This window comes from Mastomys coucha, unplaced genomic scaffold, assembly GCF_008632895.1.
Source record: "Mastomys coucha isolate ucsf_1 unplaced genomic scaffold, UCSF_Mcou_1 pScaffold8, whole genome shotgun sequence".
In the NCBI taxonomy this organism is placed as follows: domain Eukaryota; kingdom Metazoa; phylum Chordata; class Mammalia; order Rodentia; family Muridae; genus Mastomys; species Mastomys coucha.
The window spans coordinates 30,964,186-30,986,023 of NW_022196914.1; the positions used below are offsets into that span (position 1 = coordinate 30,964,186).

The window sequence follows — 21,838 nt, forward strand, 5'->3', positions numbered from 1 at the left end:
GGAGGCAGGGGTCAGATAAAGACTGCAGGATTAGATCATAGCTGGGGGGGTCAGGTTGAGAAACAAGCGTTGCTAAAACAGAAAGTCACTCAAACAGGATAACTGTTGTCCTCTGTCAGCAGGATTTGGAAACAGCTCTTTTCTGTAGTAGATTTTAGCAACAGATTTTGGAAAGCGCATCCTGTATGTTAGGATAGGCGGTGGTTTATGGAGAAGTGGGGCACATCTGGGAGACTGACAGGAGGGTTTATATGGAGGAGAACCTGAGAGGCGAAGAGAAAGGAAGGCCTGAGAGAAGGAAACCTAGGATGTGAGGACTTCTTCCGTGTGCAAGTTAAACCTATTACCCTCTGGCCACCAGCAGCCACGCAACACTTCAGCCACGCTCTGCTTTGGTAGAAAGATCTTGAGGAGACATGCCAAAAAGTATCTAGTTAGAGGATTGTTGGGCCATGCCTGCAAGGAGGGATGAGAGTCTTTCCAATAGAAAAGGAAGATGTGTCCCCCAGCCAACAGCTCTGTTTAGCCAGAGGACAGAGGCCACTTTGCTGCCTCACTTCGGGGAGACCCACAGTTCTGTCTGGGGGAGCTCTCCAACAGGCACCACAGTTTCTGAGTTGTCTGCGTGTGTACGATGATTAGAAAAGAAGCTTCTGGAGAAGTGGAAAAAACTCAATGCTCAGCCACGGTCAAGTCAGCTGTGGGGGTAGGGGGATGCGAGGAGCTCAAAGGGAAGAGGCAGGCAGAGAGCGCTCCAAGGGAAAGGGGCCTGCGGGTTGGACACAGGAATGGGAGAGGAAGAAGCAGAGGTACGCTGCAGTGAGGAGAGACGGTCCAGGCAGGAAAAACTTACAACAACAGTGACAGTACGGTACTTAAGGCTTATTAGGGGGAAAAAACCTAGGGAGGGGTTGGTAAGAATCAGAGTTCATTAACACACTGAGGTTTGTAATACCTCCGAGGGAGTGGAAGGCAGGAGAGAAAGGTGAGAGCTTCCCTGTTTGGCCTGTGGTTGGCCACTGCTAGGTGTAACCCAGGAGTAGTGAGTTAAAGAATGACGATCAATAAATGACTCTCTGTCGGTTGGCCATTACTGCATACTGGCAAGTTCATGGAGGCAGGGCAGCCACAAAGTCTAAAGACACAGGTTAATTTACTTCTAGGAACCAAAGTTACTGGAATCGTCTCAGCTCAACCAAAACAGAGATTTACAGAATTAGGAGGTTCTTATTAACCATTATCCATTGAGATAGATGCCTTTGCTACAAGCTGGACTCCTTCAACCACAACTTTGGAAGGGGCAGAATCCCTGTATCCATGCCTGTCTGCTTCTCCGACAAGTCTATAGTTACAGAGGTGACGCACTCAGCCACAGGGAACGCAGAATAATAAGCCAAACAGGAGCTAGCTCAGTGATGAGCTGATATGGAGCCAATGGCCAACAGTGAGGACAAAGTACAGACTCACTTCCCCCCATTCAGAGTCATGAACTCCTACATAAACAAAGGAGAGATGTCACACAACATGAAGAGACTATAGGGCCAGGAGAGGAAGGGTAGCGAGATGGGGTAGAAGGGACTCATTATGCTAGGGAGTAGGCCTTTCTGATGACAGTCCAGCAGAAGTTACTGTGCATGCGGTGTACAAGGGACGAGGCTTCAGCAAAGACCCCATGGAGGGACAGCAAAATGGCCAGCATGTGAAAGCAACTGAGGCAGGCGGGGTGGAAGCGGGTTGGACACTTTGTAACTGTGGTGAGTGATGAACACCGGAGTGTGCTACAAGGCCCTGGTGTGTTCTGTTCCAGGTTCCCACCCGCAGCTCCATGGAGAGGCTGCTGTTTTAACAAGGTGGAACTTGTTTTAAAAAAGTGTTCACCTCCCAAGTCGGAAAACCACTGCCAGAAACCACAGATGCCCACAGACAGACTCTGGTCAGCAACCGAAACACATGAGTGCCCTGAGGGAAAGCCAAGGTGGCAGAGGTGGCATACTTTTCAGAAGAAGTTGTTGTAATGGAGACTATGGGTCAGATGCCCCAGGCTGGCTCAGGAGAGGAGCAGACAGGGGCTCACCCTTCCAGATGAGCTGTATTACCAGAGAATGCCTAGTAACAGTGGAGAGATGGGGGGTGGGGGGAGCATGACTGGAGAAACAGCTGCCATGATTAGCATAACAGAGGCCAGAAGGAAAAACCTTCCAATCCCCAAACACGGTGGGAATCATCTGACTCTTACAGATTTTCAGGATTGATGAGGAAGTTCCATATCATCTGGTTTAGCCAAATCTAGACTCAAGGTACTGGGTAGGACTATACATTTATCTTGCGGTACAAAGGCACAGCACAGTGGGGCTTCTTAATTCTTTGTCCAAGGTGTAGGGGCCCAGGAAGCCTTGAGTGAGTGTGTGCCTTGGGTCTCAGTCCTATGGGAGTGGCAATGTCTTCCCTGGCTGAGGCTCAGAGGGATGGAAAGCCTTTCTCTGGTCAGTGCATGGTCACTGACAGTGTGTGTAGAAAATGTCTACCATAGCTTTCTCTCCACAGATATTTACAGCCCGGACTGCTCCCTTATGGAAACCTCCAATCAAGACCAGTTAAACCTCCCTCCTGGATCCAGCTGTACTTCGTACACCCCACCTCTGAATCAGCTCTCAGTTCAACGTGATCACAAACACGATAAGCTTCCGGAGGCTGTGGTGTCCCATCAGATAGTCCAGTCCCAATCCAAGATCTTCTGTGTGACTATCTGTACCTGTGTTTTCTTCATTCCCTCACTGCCCCAGTCAGGGCCAAGTCTGTGGAGCTGGGCAAGGACACAGCACTGAGGGAGGGGGAGGGGAGGAGGAGAAGGGGGAGGGGAGAGAGAGGGGGTAGGGGAGGGAGAAAGCAAGGAGGGTCTGTGACCCTAACATACAATTAAAAGAAAGGGTTTCAAATTCTAGGGGTTTAATTGTAGTGTGTGTGTGTCTGTGTGTGTGTGTATGCAGGCACGTGTGTGTATGTGTGTGTGTACATGTGTGTACCTATGTGTGTAGGTGTGCGTATGTGTGTATGCAAGGATGTATGTGTATATGTGTATGCAGGCATGTGTATGTGTGTGTATGTGGGTATATGTGTGTGTATGTGTGTAAGCATGTGTGTGTATGTGTGCATGTATGTGTGTGTATGAGTGTGTGTATGTGTGTGTATGCATGACATGTGTGTGTGTGCACACACGCATGCGCACATTTCAGGTTATGTTCTTAGAACTGCCTGCCTGCGTGCATCTGTGGTCAGAGTCCAGCAGGTTGTGGGGATCATTTGTTGCTTTAGCTGCTTCTTGGGATGATACTGTAAGCCAGGCACGGTGGCAGAGGATACATGAGATCCTCCATGAAAACCAGAGTGTCTTAGGGATATGACACGGGACTTAGGGTATGGGTAGTGTCTACGGGAGACACTAGAGCCTCGGAGTTAGGACTAGTATGCAGCAAAGGAGGGCTAGAGTCTGGGCGTGTGGACAAAGGCAGCTAAGGGTGCTTGTTGCCAAGCTTGATGACCGAAGTTCAACCCTCAGGTTGGCAGGGAAGAACTGAATCCGTGAGTTATCCTCTGACCTCCACATGTGTGCTGTGGTATGTGTCTGCCCCTGCACATACACATGCTTACATGACAACAATGACAACGATGATGATGATGTTAATAAAAAATGAAAAAAAATTGTCTGAATCCTTGAACTGGGCACCTCTGCAGCCTCGTTTCAAATGCCATGCCACCCCAACCTGGAGCTGGGGCTGCAACAGGACCTTAAGTGATCCTTTTCTTTGGTGTCCAGTGTGGAGAAGTGACTTTCTGGGGGAAACATGTGGGGGGTGAAGGCAGGGGCTGATGAACACACAGCTGACTAAAAATCCCAGACACTCTGCTAGGTGCTGTCCCTTTAATATACAAGCAGTGTTAAGGATGCATATAACAAGACAGTGTGTGACAACTGTGTATAACATGTCACAAATGAGTGCACTGCCTAGGACGTTAATATACGCTGATTTTATGAAGCTGATTTTAAGAGTGGGTCAGATGGCCCAGTCACTTGCCTTGTAAGCACAAGGACTTGATTTTGATTCCCCTCCTGCCCCGACGTAAAGGCCACAAGGAGCACATGCTTATAATCTCAGATCTGGAGAGATGGAGGCAGGTGGATCCCTAGGACCTCCTAACCGGCTAATCAAGCTTTTATCTGTTCTTTAAATATATTAATTGAACAAAATGAAACTGTGGCTTGTCATGTTACCTATAGCCCACAGTGGTTGCCCTTTGTCCAAGTTGCATGAGTCTCTGTACCTGCATGTGTGATCCTATCTCCATATCTCCATATCTCCATACTGGGATCCTATCTCCATTATCTACTCCCGATTCTGCCACCAACCCGCCAAACAAGCTCACTTGGTCTTGGCCAGTGACACCACTGTAACTGTCAGCTCTGGTAAGTGATTCTGCAGGGCTTGACTCAAGTCACTGAACACAGATCCCATGTAGGAGAAAATGTGGCCTTGCCAAGGGTCATATTCAAAGAGCCTCTTGAAATCCAGAGCTGTGTGGTAAGGGGGTGAGTTTAAGACTCAGAGCTGGTGCCGGGTGGTGGTGGCGCATGCCTTTAATCCCAGCACTTGGGAGGCAGAGGCAGGCAGATTTCTGAGTTCGAGGCCAGCCTGGTCTACAGAGTGAGTTCCAGGACAGCCAGAGCTACACAGAGAAACCCTGTCTCGGAAAAACAAACAAACAAACAAACAAAAAGACTCAGAGCTGTTCACACCTCATCCCTGGTGCCCTGGGTCTTCAAAACTACCAACAGAGAACATATAAAGAATGCTAGGGCAAAAGCCTGTTTCCTCCTCAGGGTCCCCTCAAAGATCTGAGCAGCCACGAAGCAGAGGACTGTCCGGTGCAGCTGATGGCTTGTCCTATGGGCAGTGGAGGCCTCTGGGGATGTGCTGCTGCAGACAGGGGGTGGTTAGTCCTCACTGCGGGATGAAGGCTGCAGCACTCTGCTAGCCTTCAGTCAATGGGCTCTGATGCTGCAGGCCCTTCACTCCTGGGCCCAAAGACAAACTGCACTGGGACATCATCTGCAGCTTCCTCTGCTCTCTGGGAGGCGTTCCTGTTCAGACAGGTTCTGCTGCTGTTTCCTCAACAGAGTGTCTGCAAAGGTGTCCTCACTTTCTCTCTCTTGATCTTCTGGTTTGAATATGTTGGGTTAGGACATAAATCTGCAACTGGCATCAAGAAATGAGAAAAGCTGGGCATGATGGCACATGCCTTTGATACCAATCTTTGGGAAGCCGGAGCGGGGGTGGGGGAGTCCCTTGGGAGCAGCCTGGTCTACAGAACAAGTTCTAAGCCAGCCATGAATATATGGTGAGAATTTTGAATGAAAAAAAAGAAACTTGAAGGGAAAGGGGCGCACATCTGGATGGCATCTCTGCCGTGAATGGGACAGGCTGCTGTATACGGAGTGCCTCTGGGCTTCCATGTGACCACACCGGCTAGGCAGCACCTCCTCTGGGATCCTACTGTCTCTCTGGACTTTATGAGCATCAGTGAATTGTCCCCCATAGACTCATGTGTCTGAAAACTTGGTCCCCAGTTCCTGGCACCATTTGGGCAGCTTATAGAACTTTTAGGAGAAAGTGGTTGTCAAGGTGGGTAGACCTTCAGAATATTTCTAGCCCATTCCTGATCCCCGAGGGGTGAGGCATTTGTTCCACCTGTGACATTCTGCCATGCTTCCCAGTACCCTCTCAACTGCAAGTCAAAACAAATCCTTCTTCCTTAAGTTACTCTCTGATCAGTAACTGGTTGTAGTGACAAGAGAGGTGTGCTAAGTCTCTTAGATGTGCTGTTCCTTGAACCTGCCACTTCCATGGCTTTGGGTACTTCCTGCATCTTTCTGTCTGCGCCCTGCATCCACCTCCCATGACTCTGCTGTGAAGCTCACAAGTGCTCACAACCTCAGCGGCTTCTCCCATCCCTCAGATCTCATTTCCCCACCATACGCAAGTTGTTTCAAACTGAAACCTTTGGACACAGAGGAGAGCATGCAACCAAGAAATTACCCCAGCACGCTTACATGACTCAGGAATGTCCTGAAAGCGATAGGGTTGACAGGGCACCTCTCATAACTAGAAAGGCAATAGTCACTGGAGGGAGGAGAGACTCTCTGACCCACCAAGCGGCCAGTGGGCAAGTCAGACAGGGTATTCCAGAAATGTGGCTTTTGTGAGTCACTACCCGGGCTGGGCTGGGGTGGGTTGTGCGGGCCCAGCTACCTCTGAGTCACCCATGCTTCCGTAAGCCACACCATCCAACCCACCTGCTCACTATTGTACACTGGAGTAGAATCCTTTCTTCGGGCAGTTGTCATCAGTGCCCTGCCTTGGGGGAACGGATAGTTGTTCATAACCTCCTCAGGAAAAGTCACACAGTAGCCTATCGCACGACTGGAACTCCAGGGCTGGCTCTGCTGCTTCCTGGCTCTTGGGGGTTAGCAGCAATTTGAAATTTGGTGTAGTTTATTTTATTGCTTTTGGAGTGAAGTATATCTTATTTTTGTTATTAATCAACCTTACACGCTTTCTCTATCAATGTTTTAGGTTCACCCACAAAACTCTCCTAGTTTACCTATCAGTTACACCCCCACTTTAAAACCTGCACCTATCCAGTCCTCCAGGTCAGTGGAACTCTTACACATAGTGCTCTAGTTCCTCATGGGACCCACAACTTTTGAACGTCCCTTCCTCTGGGCATGATACTGCAGTGAGGGCTGTACCGATGTGGTGAAGGCAGGTGCCTCCGGGGCTTTATAGCCAGGTCATTGGATGCACCACACCTAGACCACAGGAAACATAACCCACAGCTCCGAGCTCTCAGATGGACTGAGGGTCATAGGTTTGGGCTATAAGTGAAGAGGAAGGGGTACCGGTCATACACGGTCACACCTTATTCTTTGAAATCTACCACACACTCAGATGTTGTTGGCACATGACTGCTTTCCCAGGCAGTACACTTAATGTATTTTTAAAGGTTTTTCTAAATAAAAAAATTTTTTTTCATCCAATATTTTTTATAGTTTTTAAAGAGGGAGATTTGATAGAAGAAGCCATTCTGTCCCAGTGCTGGACACTGACAGCCTTCACCCCTTAATCATCTTCAGAAGCCAGGCCTAATTGTGGTTCAGGATGAAAACTTTCAGTATGTAGTAAACGCTGCGCTGTGAGGCTGTGAATTTGCAGAGCTGAGAAAGGAAGGTAGGTGGGCAGCCTGCAAAACAACTTCGTAGCAAGGTCCCCCTCCGTACTTACCCCTGGGTATTTTGTATCCAGTTTCCCCTGGTTTTCTCAGATTCCTCAGGATGTGGTCTGAGTGGATATTTATCACCATGCCCACTAACCACAGGGCAAAGCCTGAAGAATAAACAAGATGATTATAGTTAATAACTGGCAGGACTTAAGAAAGCCATGCTCAGCTGAACAGCACACTACGATCCTTTGTATCGGTGTCAGCCTGAGTGGGGGCCATGGCTGGCGGCAGAGCCACACGCACCAGTGCGAGCTGAGGCAGTAGGCTGTTTCCTTGAGCAAGCTTATGGACATCCATTCTACCCAAACACTCTGACCTAACTGGTGGTCTCAATCTGTGCTTTATACCACGGCAGGAACAGAGAACAGGACTTATGACCTGGACAGGAGAACTAGCTCCGCACGTATGACCCAGCTAGGGGAACTAGCCTGCACGTACGACCTGGACAGGGGAACTAACCTTCCCTTTTCCTCAGGAAAACTGCACGAGGAAATGCTCAGTCTCCCTTCCATATAAGGAGAGGCACATACCTACTGGCTACACACCTTACCCCTGGGGAGTAGGCAGATCCTACGATCGTGACTCTGCTCCTCTTCTTTCCTTTCCTTCTGGCTCTGTAGTGCACGTCCCTGGCTTTCACCCCATTGACCTGCTCCCAGCCCCCGAGTCAGCTCTCCTCTGACACTTGGCCACTCATCCCCTAAGCTTCCGTCCCCAGGGGTTACGGACTACACTGTAGTCCCCCACCCAACACCTCGGAGGCCTTTCTCCCTGGGATGTTTCTTAGAGTCCTCAGGAGTGTTCCTGTTTTTAGGAAGTGACGTGTCAGACATTAAGAAAGATGCATTCGTGTCTGCTGCTGCATGGGGGTTAGGAAAGAGGCTCGCAGAAGTGGTCATCATGGAAAGCATGTATTATCATATCAGCTATTTTCAACCAGGGAAGACAACATGCCAAAACTCTTCTTTATAACAACAACAACAACAACTCTGATATTAAAAGGCAAATCTGATTTTTCTGAGATATTAAAAATGTGAAGGCCAAATGGTGTTGCAACTGTTATCAGCACTGTGTGCACTCAGGAAACTGTTGAATTTGCCAGGCCAAAGGATGCCCTCTCATAGTAAACAGACCCTTTGAAACAGGCTCCTGGGTTTCCTCATCCTGACACTGACCCTGGAAATATGTTTTTTCCTAAACATAGCAAATGCTGTGATAAGGCTTCCTGTATCCTGGTGATTAGAGTGGACTCACTAGTTCTTCTTATGTTACATCCACATGATTTTAGATAGTACATCTATATGATTTGGCTTTTAAACAGTCACAAAGGAAAGCAGACTGTCCGGATCCTGTGTTTACCCCGTTTCCCTTCTGAAAGACGAGCTTTATTCAATGCTGAGACTGGGAGAAAACTAGCATCTGTGTGTATCCAAGACACGCACTAAATTTAACTTGTGGAATTTTAAAAGCCTTTTTAAAAAATGTATCTAAGACATTTAAAAACTGATTGTCAACTTGACAGGATCCAGAAACACAGAGGAGACAAACATCTGGACAAGTCTGCACAGGTTAATTGGAGTGAGAAGATGCACTGTTCCACAGCCTGGCGTCGTGGACTAAATAAAAGGAGAAAGCCAGCCTGATAGCAGAGTTCACTTCCCTTTGCCTCCCAACTGCTGACACAGCATGACCAGTTATTACCACGCCTTCCCTAGCAGGATGCGCTATCCTCTCAAATGGTGATTTTTGTTATAGGGAGGAGAAAAAAAACAACAACCAAAACTACTTCAAAGAAGGGGTACAGCATTGCTATATGAGCAAAATGAAGGGGAGTGTGGAAAGTATTTACAAAGATAGCAGCAGTACAGGCTGGAGAGATGGCTTAGTGGTTAAGAGCACTGACTGCTCTTCCAAAGGTTCTGAATTCAATTCCCAGCATAACCATCTGTAAAGGGATCTGATGCCCTCTTCTGATATGTATGGAAATAGTACTCATATAAATAAAATAAATCTCTAAAAAAAAAAAATCCACTATCCTTTTCTAGACAGGGTTTCTCTGAGTAGCCCTGGCTGTCCTGGAACTCACTCTGTAGACCAGGCTGGCCTTGAACTCAGAAATCTGCCTGTCTCTGCCTCCCAAGTGCTGGGATTAAAGGCATGCTCCACCACCGCCCAAAATCCACTATCCTAAACATTTAAAAAAAAAAAAAAAGCAAGCAACAGTGCAATGGTAACCTTGACCACCAGGCTCCTCTCAGGTGGAACTGGCTCACAGTGGGAATTGGAACTCCATGCTGGAGACACTGTAGAAAGATGCTGTAGTAAGCAGAGTTTACTGGCCCATCCTGGTGGGAGTTCCAAAGTCCAGAATCCCAAGAGAAACAGCCTGCCTCATGCTATCCCAGAGGGGAACACTAGTCCTGTCAGGAACTGGGTGGGCTAGAAGTCTTTTATGTTACATTGTGGCAAAGACTGGCACATTCTGCCTATAGCCTGAGAACTGGAATGGGGCTTAATTCAAAAGAAGTGGCCTCATTTGTTTGGTGGAAGGAATTTTAAGACAAGAGAGTATCCAGACTGTGGCTTAGCTACTGCTCATTACTCGTGGAGGAACAAGTGTAGCACAGGGATGAAAATGTAGCATATCCTGGGGAAGAAGCAAACCTAGGGATGCCTCTGAGAGGGTTCCCAGAAGCGCATGGGCTCTGGGGGCTGCGGCAGGTTCTTGGAGCTCAGTTCTGATCCTCTCATCTCCTTTCCTTCCAACTCTAACTAGGGTGGGAAGATCCACCCTGAATATGGTGGCTCCTTCCATGGTCCCAAGCTGAATAAAGAGAAAGCAAGCTGAGCTGTAGCACTCATGTCTCTTTGCTTCCCCGACTGTGAATTCAATGTGACCAGTCACCTCGCTCCCCTACCCTCATGCCTCCCCTGTCATGATGGGCTGTACCCTCAAACTGTGAGCCCCAATAAACTCTTCCTTCTTTAAGCTGCTTTTCTTTTATATTTTGCCAAAGTAAGGAGAGTAATAACTGATACATTACCAGAGTTGAAATGGATCCACTTTTGCCAAACCTAATTGAAATAAATAAGGAAGCAGAGCCGGGAGAGGGGATGCACCACATGTACATGTAGGAACAATAGAGTGTGTGGGGCATGCATGTATACATATAGGAAGAGTAGAGTGTGGAAGGGCATGCATGTATACATATAGGAAGAGTAGAGCAGGAGGGAACATGCATGTATATAATATAGGAACAATAGAGTGTGGAAGGGCATGCATGTGTACATATAGGAAGAGTAGAGCAGGAGGGAGCATGCTTGTATATACATGTAGGAACAATAGAGTGTGGGGGGCATGCATGTGTACATGTAGGAACAGCAGAACAGGGGGTCATGCATGTATATACGTACAGGAACAGTAGAACAGGGAACATGCATGTGTACATGTAGGAACAGTAGAACTGGGGAGCAAGCTTGTATATATGTAGGAAGAATAGAGTGGGGCTGGGGGAGTATGTGTATAGTATGTGTATCTGTATGTAGGAACTACCACACAGGTTCTGCCAGAACCTTACTCAGTCCTACCCAGCAGCCACTGCACCTTCTAGGAGATGTATCTGTAAGGGGCCTGCCTCAGAAATAGTTACGGCTAACTCAATACCCCTGTTGCTATCTTTGTAAATACCTTCCACACTTCCCTTCACTTTGCTCTTACAACCTTCCCTCTGCCTCAGCCTCCTTGAACACACTGACAGTTTGCAACAGGCATTTCTGAGGTAAAGCCCTTCCACCCGTATCGCACATCACTGCAGTTCAGAGAATCCTCTTCCTCTGTTACTTGCAGTGGCAAATCTTTCAAATCGAGTACATTTACGGCTAAGGGAAGTTTTTCCTTATAATGTTGCTTCTGGCAGTAACTAGCTGAAGGACAACTACCTATCCATGCAGCTTCCTTGTGTCCTCACAGATGCACTGTAGGAAAAACCCACATACAGGCAAGGGATCTGCTCGCTGCCTGCTGGGTGCACCACTGCCATTTCCAGGTCCTTCCATTTAATGGTGGGCAAGTTGAGAGGTCTGTAAACAACGTACAGGCAGCTCAGGTTGCAGACCAGCTGCAAAGGTGCCTCTGGGTGACGTGATATGTCTGTCCCAGGAGCTGCTTCAAAATGACTAATTGGATTTATTCTGAGACCCAGGCCTAGCTAGGGTCACATAGGCTGTGCTCCAACCCAGCCTGCTAAGTGAAGCTCTCATCCTTCAAGGAAGCTTCTTCTTGCAGCAGAGAACCTACAGCTCTCACCATGCAGAGAACTGAGGGTGCAGTGCACAACTTGAACGGATGCATCCGTAACCCAACCACTACAGTCAAGCTTCAGAGAATATCAGGAAGGGGGTGGGGTGGGGATAAAGACTGGAAGAGCCAGAGAACCAGGACACCTGCTATGACATCATGCTATGACTTTCTAGACATGACAGGGAAGGTGCATCGTGAAATCTCAGCAGTACAGTTAGTTACCTAAACACAGACTTTATGAGGTGACAACACCAGTTGGCATGCCAATGGGGCTGGGGGAAACAGCACACGATGAAGAGCTGTAGGCAGCCAATGGCCACCGACGGGGAGAATCAACTTTCCCTAGAGATTAGCTCCATGTTAGGTCATCCAATCCCAAGTGGTCAGCTCTAAATGCGTATACATGTGAGCAACAATGTGTGTGTGTACATGTGCCACAATAATTTAAAAAAAAGGGGTCATGAGTCTGAGAGGATGTTGGGAAGACATGGGAGAGTCAGAGGATGGGGAGAGAGAGGGGCAGGAAGATTATAAATACAATACACGGGGCCGGAGAGATGGCTCAGCAGGTAAGAGCACTAACTGCTCTTCCAGAGGTCCTGAGTTCAATTTCCAGCAACCACATGGTGGCTCACAACCATCTGAAATGGGATCCGATGCCCTCTTCTGATGTGTCTGAAGAGAGCAACAGCATACTCACATACATAATTTTTTTTTTTTTAAAAAAAGCAATACAATACACATGTATTAAATTCTCAAAAAATTAAAAAAAAATAAACATTTGAGAGCACGAGCAAATAAGTGAGAGAAGTAACCTCTCTTGCCATTCTAGATTCCTAGCCCTGGGCCCACAGACAGCTGAGCCAGAAGCAGCCATTACATCACCAGGCACCCTCACCCTGCTGTAGTTTGCTGCCGTTTCCAAGTTCCTTAAGTACACCACGTACTTAAGGAATGAGAGGAGCAAGGTACCTAGCCTGCCTTAGGCCTCCTGTCCACGCTTGAGCAGTCAAGGAGACAGCCTTACCCTCTGGATCCCTTGAGGAGGAAGAGGAGGATCCCTTGCCAGACTTGTGGTCCCCTCTCTAATGTGGACTTTCTGATAGATGCCTGTGGGGCAGGAGAGGAAGAGCTGAACCGCATGCACTCACCTGTCAGGAAACAGGGATGGGTCACCCAGTCTTCAGCATACACGGCAAACTGGCTCAGGTATCGGCTCTGCAAGTAGCCGTTGAAGGTGCAGAACAGGAAGGCCAAGACAAAGGTGAACAGCAGGGTGGGCTTCCCTCCCCTGATCAGAACAGGGAAGACCAGTGTCCTTGGGAGACACAAGGAAGAAACAAACCTGAGACTCGGAGGGTCTGCTTCTATGTCGTCCATTGACGTGGCTTGGGTGTGTTGTGTACAGACGGCACCCTTGGCTCACACTCCAGTGGATTTACACTAGGCTAAAACCAGGGTTTTTAGATGAAGGACTAAACTATGCCTCAGGCATGTTCACCAGTCATAGTATTCAGGATTCCAATCAAACAGAACATGAAACAGATACACCGACTCAGAGAAAACTAGACAAATCCCCGCATCCTAAAACCACCTCCGCATCCTAAAACCACCTCCGAAGCAGCCTGACACCCTGGCCTCTGTCAGCATGTGCACACAGACGGACATACATACACATCATTTAATGTTATGGAAATAAATTAGAAATATAAAGATTTTTTTTTTAAATATGCCTGGTAAAGTGCAGTTTACTGGTGGCCAGAAGGGTATCTTGGTTGGGAAAGTACTTATCTTATGAACATAAGAATTTGAGTTTACGGGGCTGGTGACATGGCTCAGCGGGTAAGAGCACCGACTGCTCTTCCGAAGGTTGTGAGTTCAAATCCCAGCAACCGCACGGTGGCTCACAACTACCCATCATGAGATCTGATGCCCTCTTCTGGTGTGTCTGAAGATAACAGCTACATTGTACTTATTATGTATAATAATACAAAAATAAATCTCTAAAAAAAAAAAAGAATTTGAGTTTAATCCCCAGGATTAAAGGTTCAAAAAGAGGAAAGAAAATTAAGAAGATTAAAACACAGAGAAGATTAATAAACAGTCTAACTACTTTGGGCTAAGGCCACAAAGTTAGTAAGGGATGAATGGCACTCTGGTGTTGGGCAATGCTCTGTGAGCAGTAACTTCTCCGGGACGTTGGAATTACAGACAACAAGTTCTCTCCAACCTGGTTTTAAGTTCAGTGTTAATTTCTGAACCAGTCACAAGTACTGGCTGGGTCTTTTTGAGTGTGAAGTGCTACTCTGTGTGTTCCTCTTGTTTGCTGCATCTGATGTTCCTGATCTGTTGGACTGGGAAGAGTATCACCCACTGGCAGCTTCCACCACCATCTTTTGCTCTGAGCATGAGGGATGGGCCGCCCTGCTGCTATGTTCTGGCGCAGCAGTCTGATGGCTTAGAAGGGGATTAGAAGGGGATCCTTGCACTGTTCTGAGCTCAGAGTAGACACTGACACTGATCAAGACCACTCAGACACCTGGTACGCTCTGCGGGGCTTCTGGGAACAGCTTTTCTGCAGACTTGATAACTAACTATCTCCATGATTCATCATCAGCAACTTCCCAGGCGATGTTCTGCATCAATGTGCAAACATACCACAGTTTAATGTCAAGGTCATTGGAATCTAAAGTCATGTCAACTGTTTTATCAATTGTCCACGGCGCCCAAAATTCAACACGAAATCTACATTACCACGGAAACTTGTAATAGACGTAATTTCCACACTTAGGCTGCCTCTGCCAGTTTTTCGTGAGCTGGAATCAACATGTTTTAAAAATCTCTTTAGGCACTCAGGAGTTGCCATTCAATATTCAATGGGAAGAAATGCATCTGCAAGGTTATATTACGGAATGTGCATACCAAGGAATGGACCAAACTGAATTACATGAACTTTTCAAGGGTACCACTGGAACTGCATACCATAGACTATCAGTCTTTGTGTTGTTTGCTTGCCACAAGAGCCACAGACTATCTAAGAAAGCTCCCAGTGCCAAGCATGGGAAACCTCCCTTTGAGTTTTTGGTCAAGGGAATCCAAGAGACTTTCCAAAGAGTACAGGCTATTGCTATTCATTACTCTTGACTGCCTCTCTTCCTCCTCCTCTTGTCTTCAGCACCATAGCAGGTTCCTATTCCCAAGGTGATGGTGCAGTCACACAGGAGCCAGGCTGGACCTGTTGGCACCACTTCTGGGCCTGGCACTGGGACCCTGTTTTCGACTGCTCTCTTGTTCAGCCTTTTATCACCCACAACAACTTGTACCAACGAGGGAGAATTCGCCAGACTGGCTGCAGTGTCCTCTTAGCAGCAGTAAGTACTGTTTCCACCCTGGTTGACTTCCAGGACCTGCTGATACAGCTCAGATGACCGTTTAATAAATAAGTAAGATGCTTGGTGGTGAATGGAAACTGGCTATCTTTGGGAAAACTTGAATGTGCTATGTGTCTGGTGACAAGGGTCTCTCCCTCCCCCACAGCCTCCGTCACACGTATAAGTATCTCCCAGCAGTTTTAAAAACTGTACCTGGCAAAACAAGGGTTTTGGAGCAGTTTTCCACTCAGCCACAAAGAAACCAAGTCATGGCTTTTGCAGGAAAGTGGATAGAACTGGAGATCCTTGTGTTAAGCAAAGCAACTAAGAGTCAGTGAGACAAATACTATATATTTATATATGTATATGTATGTATATATACATGATACATACATATATGTATGTATAATTATATTATAATAGATTATACACACATTTATATATACATATCATTATGTATACATATACATACACACACATTGTACTGGTACAGGTCCCAAAACTAGAGTGAGGACTTTGAGGAGGGGGGAAGATATTGATGGGACACATGAAATAAAAAGACGACAGAACAGATGGGACTTGGAAGCAGAAGGAGAGATTGGGAAGAGGAAAGAGGTGGGGAGAAGGAAGGAAGGGGGAGGAGGAAGAGTGCCACGCACACTTTGCATGACAGCAGTTTGAGGCAAAAACTTCAAGGAAAGTCAGTCTCCTGAAAACTTCAAGGAAAGTCAGTCTCCTTCCCCCCCCAACCCCCCCCCCCCGCATTGTTGCCTGGCACCCCTAACTCAGAGGTAGCCCAGATATGTCCTGTACTTGCGTGCTAGGTGCCCACCAAATATGATTTATTTACAGCTGGACAAAATCGGACTTTACTCTCTGACCTTCACCAATGTTCCAACATCTTAGATCCAAAATTCCAAACCTCGGCTTGGAATTTACCCACCCAGACTAATTGCCTCTGGCATTGTGGGTAGGGCATTGAAGCTTACAGAATGAAAGGCTTATCCCAGGGCAAGGTCAAGTAAAATCCTCAAATAGTAGGCGTTTTACCTAGGATGGGCGGGACCTTGAGCAGAGAGAGAGAGAGAGAGAGAGAGAGAGAGAGAGAGAGAGAGAGAGAGAGAGAGAGAGAGAGAGAGTCTGCAGCATTCAGCATTCTAGAATAGACATTCAGGATTCAGATTTGCTTGCACTCGGACTAGAACCAGAACTTAGGTGGACTAGGACTTAGATTTATGTAGTCCGCAGCCCCCCCCCCCCCCCCCCCCCCCCGGGCCCAGAGCGCTTGGGCCCCGGGGGGGGGGGGGTGCAGCACCAGTCGAGATTCAAGAGATTCAGCATTGAGGATTCCAAGATTCGAGCCTCTACCCTCCTGGCTGGTGCACCCGTAGCCCCTCCCCCGCCCCCACACGGGACTCCAGCCCTGGTGCTGCGCCAGTCCAGAGGAGATGGCTGTTGTTTTAAACCTAGTGTGTTTTAGATGGCCTCAGAGGTACCCTGACCACTGAGCTGCCAGAGTTTTCATTCTCTCTTTTGCAATGATTGTAAAAGCCTCATATCATTTTTTGAGAAATACACTCAGATCCTACACGACTTGTGTTGAGTCTGTTTGTCAAAGCCGAATCCTGTGCACACCTGGCCAGAACCCATCGTCCCTCGGACCCTGTAAGAAACCCCAGTCTGTGGCAGAAGAGAGAGAGGGGAGGCAAGCGGAGAAGGATGACCAACAGTGCGGTCATGCAACCGATCATTATTTTGAATGCTAATTTAATTTAAATTAATGAAACTTAATTAATTAAAGTTAACTAATTAAATTTTAATTTCAATTTAAATGGAATAAAAACAAATACATGAGTGAAGCCACTGATATCTGGACTCTAGTGCCACCAGTCCCCAAACCAGCAGCCCGAGGTGGCCACTTGGCTGAGGCGCTCAGGGTCTCCTCCCTACCGAAGGGCCTGCTCAGCCTCTGCCACTCTGGAGGTGGTCTTTGCTTTTGCAGGGCTGCCTCTGTTCTCTCATTGCCTACGGATTAATCCTGGTGTTTCGAATCCAAAGGCTTGGACCCAGAACGCTAAGTGAAATTTTAAGAGAGCACTGCCTTTGTTTCTAAACCGTGTGTTTTCAGAAGCTCTTCACTGGCATCAGGCCTGGAAGAATACACACACGGACAGGCCCGCATGTATAAAAGGTGAAGCAGAACCTCTTCGCATTTATCAAGCCCTTGGATGTGCCAGTACTGTGTGAGCTTCAGACAGTAGACTATCAGGAATGCCAGTCCTACATGAAAAGGCATCAGGAAGAAATAGCTCATGTTATTGGTGGGAAATCCTGTACAGTGTAGGCATTTATCTCCAAAAAAGGATGCTGTTGGGATAACCCTATGATAGCAGGCAGACTCAGAATGTGCTGTTTTGTCAAACTCTATTAAAGAAAAACAAACAAGCAAAACAAAACAAAACAGATAAAGCCAAGTGTGGCGGCACATGCCTTTAATCTCAGCACTCTGCAGGCAGAGGCAGGAGGATCTCTGTGAGTTCCAGGCCAGCCTGTTGAGCCTGTTGTACATATCAAATTCCAGGCAGGCCAGGGCCATACAGTGGGACCCTGTCTCTGCCAAATACAAATAACAGTGAAAGTACTGATAACTCAGTGTGCAAGGTAATGAGGGAGAACAGGCCTGTCGCATGCACTAAGCCTGTGAACAAGTACTCGCAAAAAAGGCTCTGCTGCAAGTGTGACTTGCACAATAGCCGCCTTACAAAACAGACAGGTGAACAGAAGACTGTTTCTACAAGATGTTTTTACAACTTGGCTGTGGTGGTTTGAACGACAAAAAAAAAACGTCTCCTGTAGGAGTTCCAGCATTTGAAGGTTTGGATCCCTGTTTGGGGAGACTTAGGAGATATGGCCTTGCCAGAGGAAGTATCTCACTGGGGACAGTTTTGAGAGCTTAGAGATGTGTCACCTGAGGACATTCTGTTTCCTGTTTTCGATCCGAGGCGTGATGGACTCATATCCCTAGTTACGGGCACTTCCTTCGATGAGCTTCCTTGCTGGCCAGTGTTTTCTCAAAGCGACAGATACCTAAGTGCTTTGACTTGGGCAGATACCGCTGTAATACTGATCGTCTGAGTCAAGAATTGCTGACTCAAAATGCTTTCTGTGATTCTCTCCTCAATTGCCTCTGCAAAGCCGACCCACCCGACCACAACTCTCTTGAATGTGCAAAACCTGTGACCGGGCTGCTATTTTCTTGCTGTCCTTTGTAACCCCCAAAGGTGTATGGCTTCCACTTCTGGCACTCTCTGCTTGTTATTTACTTCCAAAGGGGGAAATAAGTATATCAGTTTGTCTGGCTTCACTACCCATAGCTTAGGGTGGTGAAATAGGTGTGACACTTTCTTCAACCGCCTTTCTGTCTGGGTCAAATCCCTGTCCTCAAACAATAATAAAAGATCCCTTTGTCTGGAACAAACCTAACTGTCTGCCACAAGGGCCATGGGAACCCAAAACTCTGCAAACAACACTTTAAGATGCCTCCCACCTGCACTGACTAGTTCACTGGAAACCGAGAAATTAAGTTACTAAATTCCAAGGCATTGTGTGAGGATTTGTAGAACAGGCCTACCTAAAATGTAAACAAGTACATGTTCACCCCTAAACTCAGAAAGCATTGAAAGAAGATGAAATAGTAATTTAAAGAGAGAAGACGCAGGCAGGTAGGAAGGCAGGAAGGCAGGCAAAGCTGGGCCGGCTTGTATACCTCGAAGACGGGAGGATTCACAGTGTGAGGCCAGCCTGGGCTCCACAATGATATCCTGTATCAAAGAACCAAACGAAACATGCTGCTATGGGACCTGCTTTGCCCAAATGGTTTGTTTTGGTTGATTACTTATTAAGAAAAAGGAAAGGCCTGAAGCTGAAGCTTATCCCATTTTGTCAGAAATAAAAGCTGGATTCAGTCCTTTTAATGAACATCGGTATTTTCTGATGCATGATTAATAAATATTCTAAAACAAGAGCTCTCTGATTTTTGTGTGTTACACAGGTACACCTGTTGCAGATTGTGTGTTTTTTTTTTTTTGTTGTTGTTTGTTTGTTTCAAGACAGGGTTTCTCTGTATAGCCCTGGCTGTCCTGGAACTCTGTAGACCAGGCTGGCCTCGAACTCAGAAATCCACCTGCCTCTGCCTCCCAAGAGCTGGGATTGAAGGTGTGCGCCACCATCGCCCGGCAAGATCTCATTACAAAGGTGGTTGTGAGCCACTATGTGGCTGCTGGGATTTGAACTCAGGACTTTTAGAATAGCAGTCAGTGCTCTTAACCATTGAGCCATCTCTCCAGCCCCCGCAGATTGTGTTTTAAGGCAAAAATCCTTTATGCAACTCATCTGAGGCTAACTTACAAACTATGGCTCAACCAAACCAACACAGTAATAATGAAGAGGCTGGAGAGGTGGTTCAGAGAGATCCATCCACACGGAAGCTTGCAATGCTCAGCCATTTGTTTCGGTGTATCGGACATCTTCGGTACTGCACCCGTGGTGGTACAGAGAAGACATACATGCAGGCAAATATTCAGACACATAACATCTTTTTAAACAGTATTTAACCCAAACCTCTTCTATTCCATGTTTTAAGCATATCTGACTAGTGAAGTGTTCTGAAGTTTGTTGGCAAACTGAGAGATGTGCTCAGGATTCTCAGCCTGCTTCCCCTGCCTGGCTGGCCAGGGAGAGCTCTCGGTATCTGTGAAAGGTTTAAGATCTCAGGCGTGAAGGGCTTTAACTTTTCATATATATATGTTTAAAAGAAAACATTTTGGAAGCATTTATTTATAAAAAGTGTAAAAACAAACAATTGTTAGAATCCCAGACCAAGCTTGGCGGGACTGGTGGGGGTGCATGCCTTTAGTCCTAGCACTCAGGAGGCAGAGGTAGGTGGATTTCCGAGTTCAAGGCCAGCCTGGTCTACAGAGTGAGTTCCAGGACAGCCAGGGCTACACAGAGAGAAACCCTGTCTAGAGAAGGAAAAAGAAAGAGAGAAAAAAAAGACTGCCAGACCAGAGTAACCGCTGCCTTCCCTCACAGTTGATTCTTCTCATTTGCTACACAGAGAGACAGACGTGTCACCTAAGGCCTCCTAGTGTGTCTGGATTCCAGGGAAAGGAGGTGCCACTCTTGCTTCTCCAGGGCTGGGGCACCAGGGAGCTCAAGATGCATGTGTCTCCACCTGTAAGTCAGGGACACTTCAGCAGATGTGCCCCCCCCCCCCCCTCACATTCTCAGAGTCCTGCTTTTCTTCCTCTTGCTGCTGGCGAGTCAGGGACAACCTGGCTGCAGGCCTGTGTCCTCAGGTCCCTTTTCTGAGACAGGTGAGAAGGGATTCCCACTCTGCCTTGTGTGCCTTAACTCTCTCAGGGCTTCTGACATTGTGCTCTCTGCTTGTCTGTGTGTCAAAAGGACAGCCCTTCTCAGTGACTTCCTTGCTTCTGGGCAGGAGACCTTGCACTAATACGCTTAATACGCTTAATTTTACAAATAATGTTTTGTTTCAAAAGGACCACCCAGCACAGCACTGTATGTTCTCTGTTTTTTTGAGACAGGGTCCCACTGTGTAGCCCAGGTTGACTTTGAACTTGAGATGGTGACTGTTTGTTTGACAGCTCATTTTTCACAGGTGATCTAGGTATGGCTCTTAATGAAGTTAGGGAATTGTAGATGGGATTGTAATGGTTTGAATAGTGAATGAGTCTATGGCCCCCACAGACTCATGTGTTTCAATGCTTGTCCATAAGGAGTGGCACTCTTAGGAGGTGTGATTGTCACTTTAGGGGCAGGTTTTGAGCTATGTCCGGTGACTCAAGCTATGTCCGGTGACACAGTCTCTTTCTGCTGCCTATGAATCAACTCTCAGCTCCTTCTCCAGCATCATGTCTGCCTGCATCCTGCCATGGACCATAATGGACTAAAATCCTGAAACTGTAAGCCAGCCTCAATTAAATATTTTCACTTATTAGAGTTGCCCTGTTCATGGTATGTCTTCCCAGCAATGGAAACCCTAAGATAGAGAAATGAATTTTGCAGTTGGGTGTGCTGGCACAGGCCTTTAATCCTAACACTCAGGAGGTAGAGGCTGGTGGATCTCTTGAGTTCAAGGCCTGGACTACAGAGTGAGTTCCAGGACAGCTAGGGCTATCCAGAGAAACCCGTCTCAGAAAACCAAAAATAAATAAGTAAATAAATACATAAATAAATAAAGTGAATTTTCCATGTAAGTTGAAAAAAAAATTTTCAGGCTCTCTGGGTTCGACCTCAGAGTGCTGAGATAAAGGAGTAAGTACGTCATCACACCCATATAGGTGAACTAAATTATATAGTACGCCAAGGAAGTCTGAGTGAGATGGATTTAGTTCTCCTCATTTTCATCCTCTCTTTTTCTCCTCTCCTGGGGATCAAATTCAACTCTTTATGCAGGTAAGGCACCGAGAATTTAGTAATTTTCAAGTTAAGTGAAATTTCTGAAATGCCAATAGCTAAATGTAAATTTAGGTCCCCCGAGCTTGTTAAATTCCATACAAAGAACTATTTATTGTGTAGCAATATGCATGACCACTTTAAAACACTTCACAATGGTCAAACATATATTTGCAGCAAACACACCGGTCTACAAGAGAGTTTCAACCTTGGCAATTTCTGCCTTCACCAGCTCTGTGTCATTAAGTATCATATATACAGGGCACAAGAATAATCAAACTGAAGAGTTTGGGGGTGGGTAGGAAAACAAAAAGAAGAACAGAACTGAACATAAGACACGTTCTTTTAGTGAGAA

General features: G+C 46.9%; 1 protein-coding gene across 1 annotated transcript in view; it reads right to left on the bottom strand.

Annotated features, from left to right (window-relative positions):
- Positions 1-21,838, bottom strand: part of Srd5a1 (steroid 5 alpha-reductase 1) — a 38,234-nt gene that overhangs the window by 12,565 nt on the left and 3,831 nt on the right. The window contains exons 2-3 of the mRNA XM_031359930.1: positions 12,787-12,953; positions 7,338-7,439 (exon numbers count right to left, since the gene is read on the bottom strand). Of these exons, the coding sequence (XP_031215790.1) occupies positions 7,338-7,439; positions 12,787-12,953 (269 nt within the window). The remainder of the gene's footprint in view (positions 1-7,337; positions 7,440-12,786; positions 12,954-21,838) is intronic.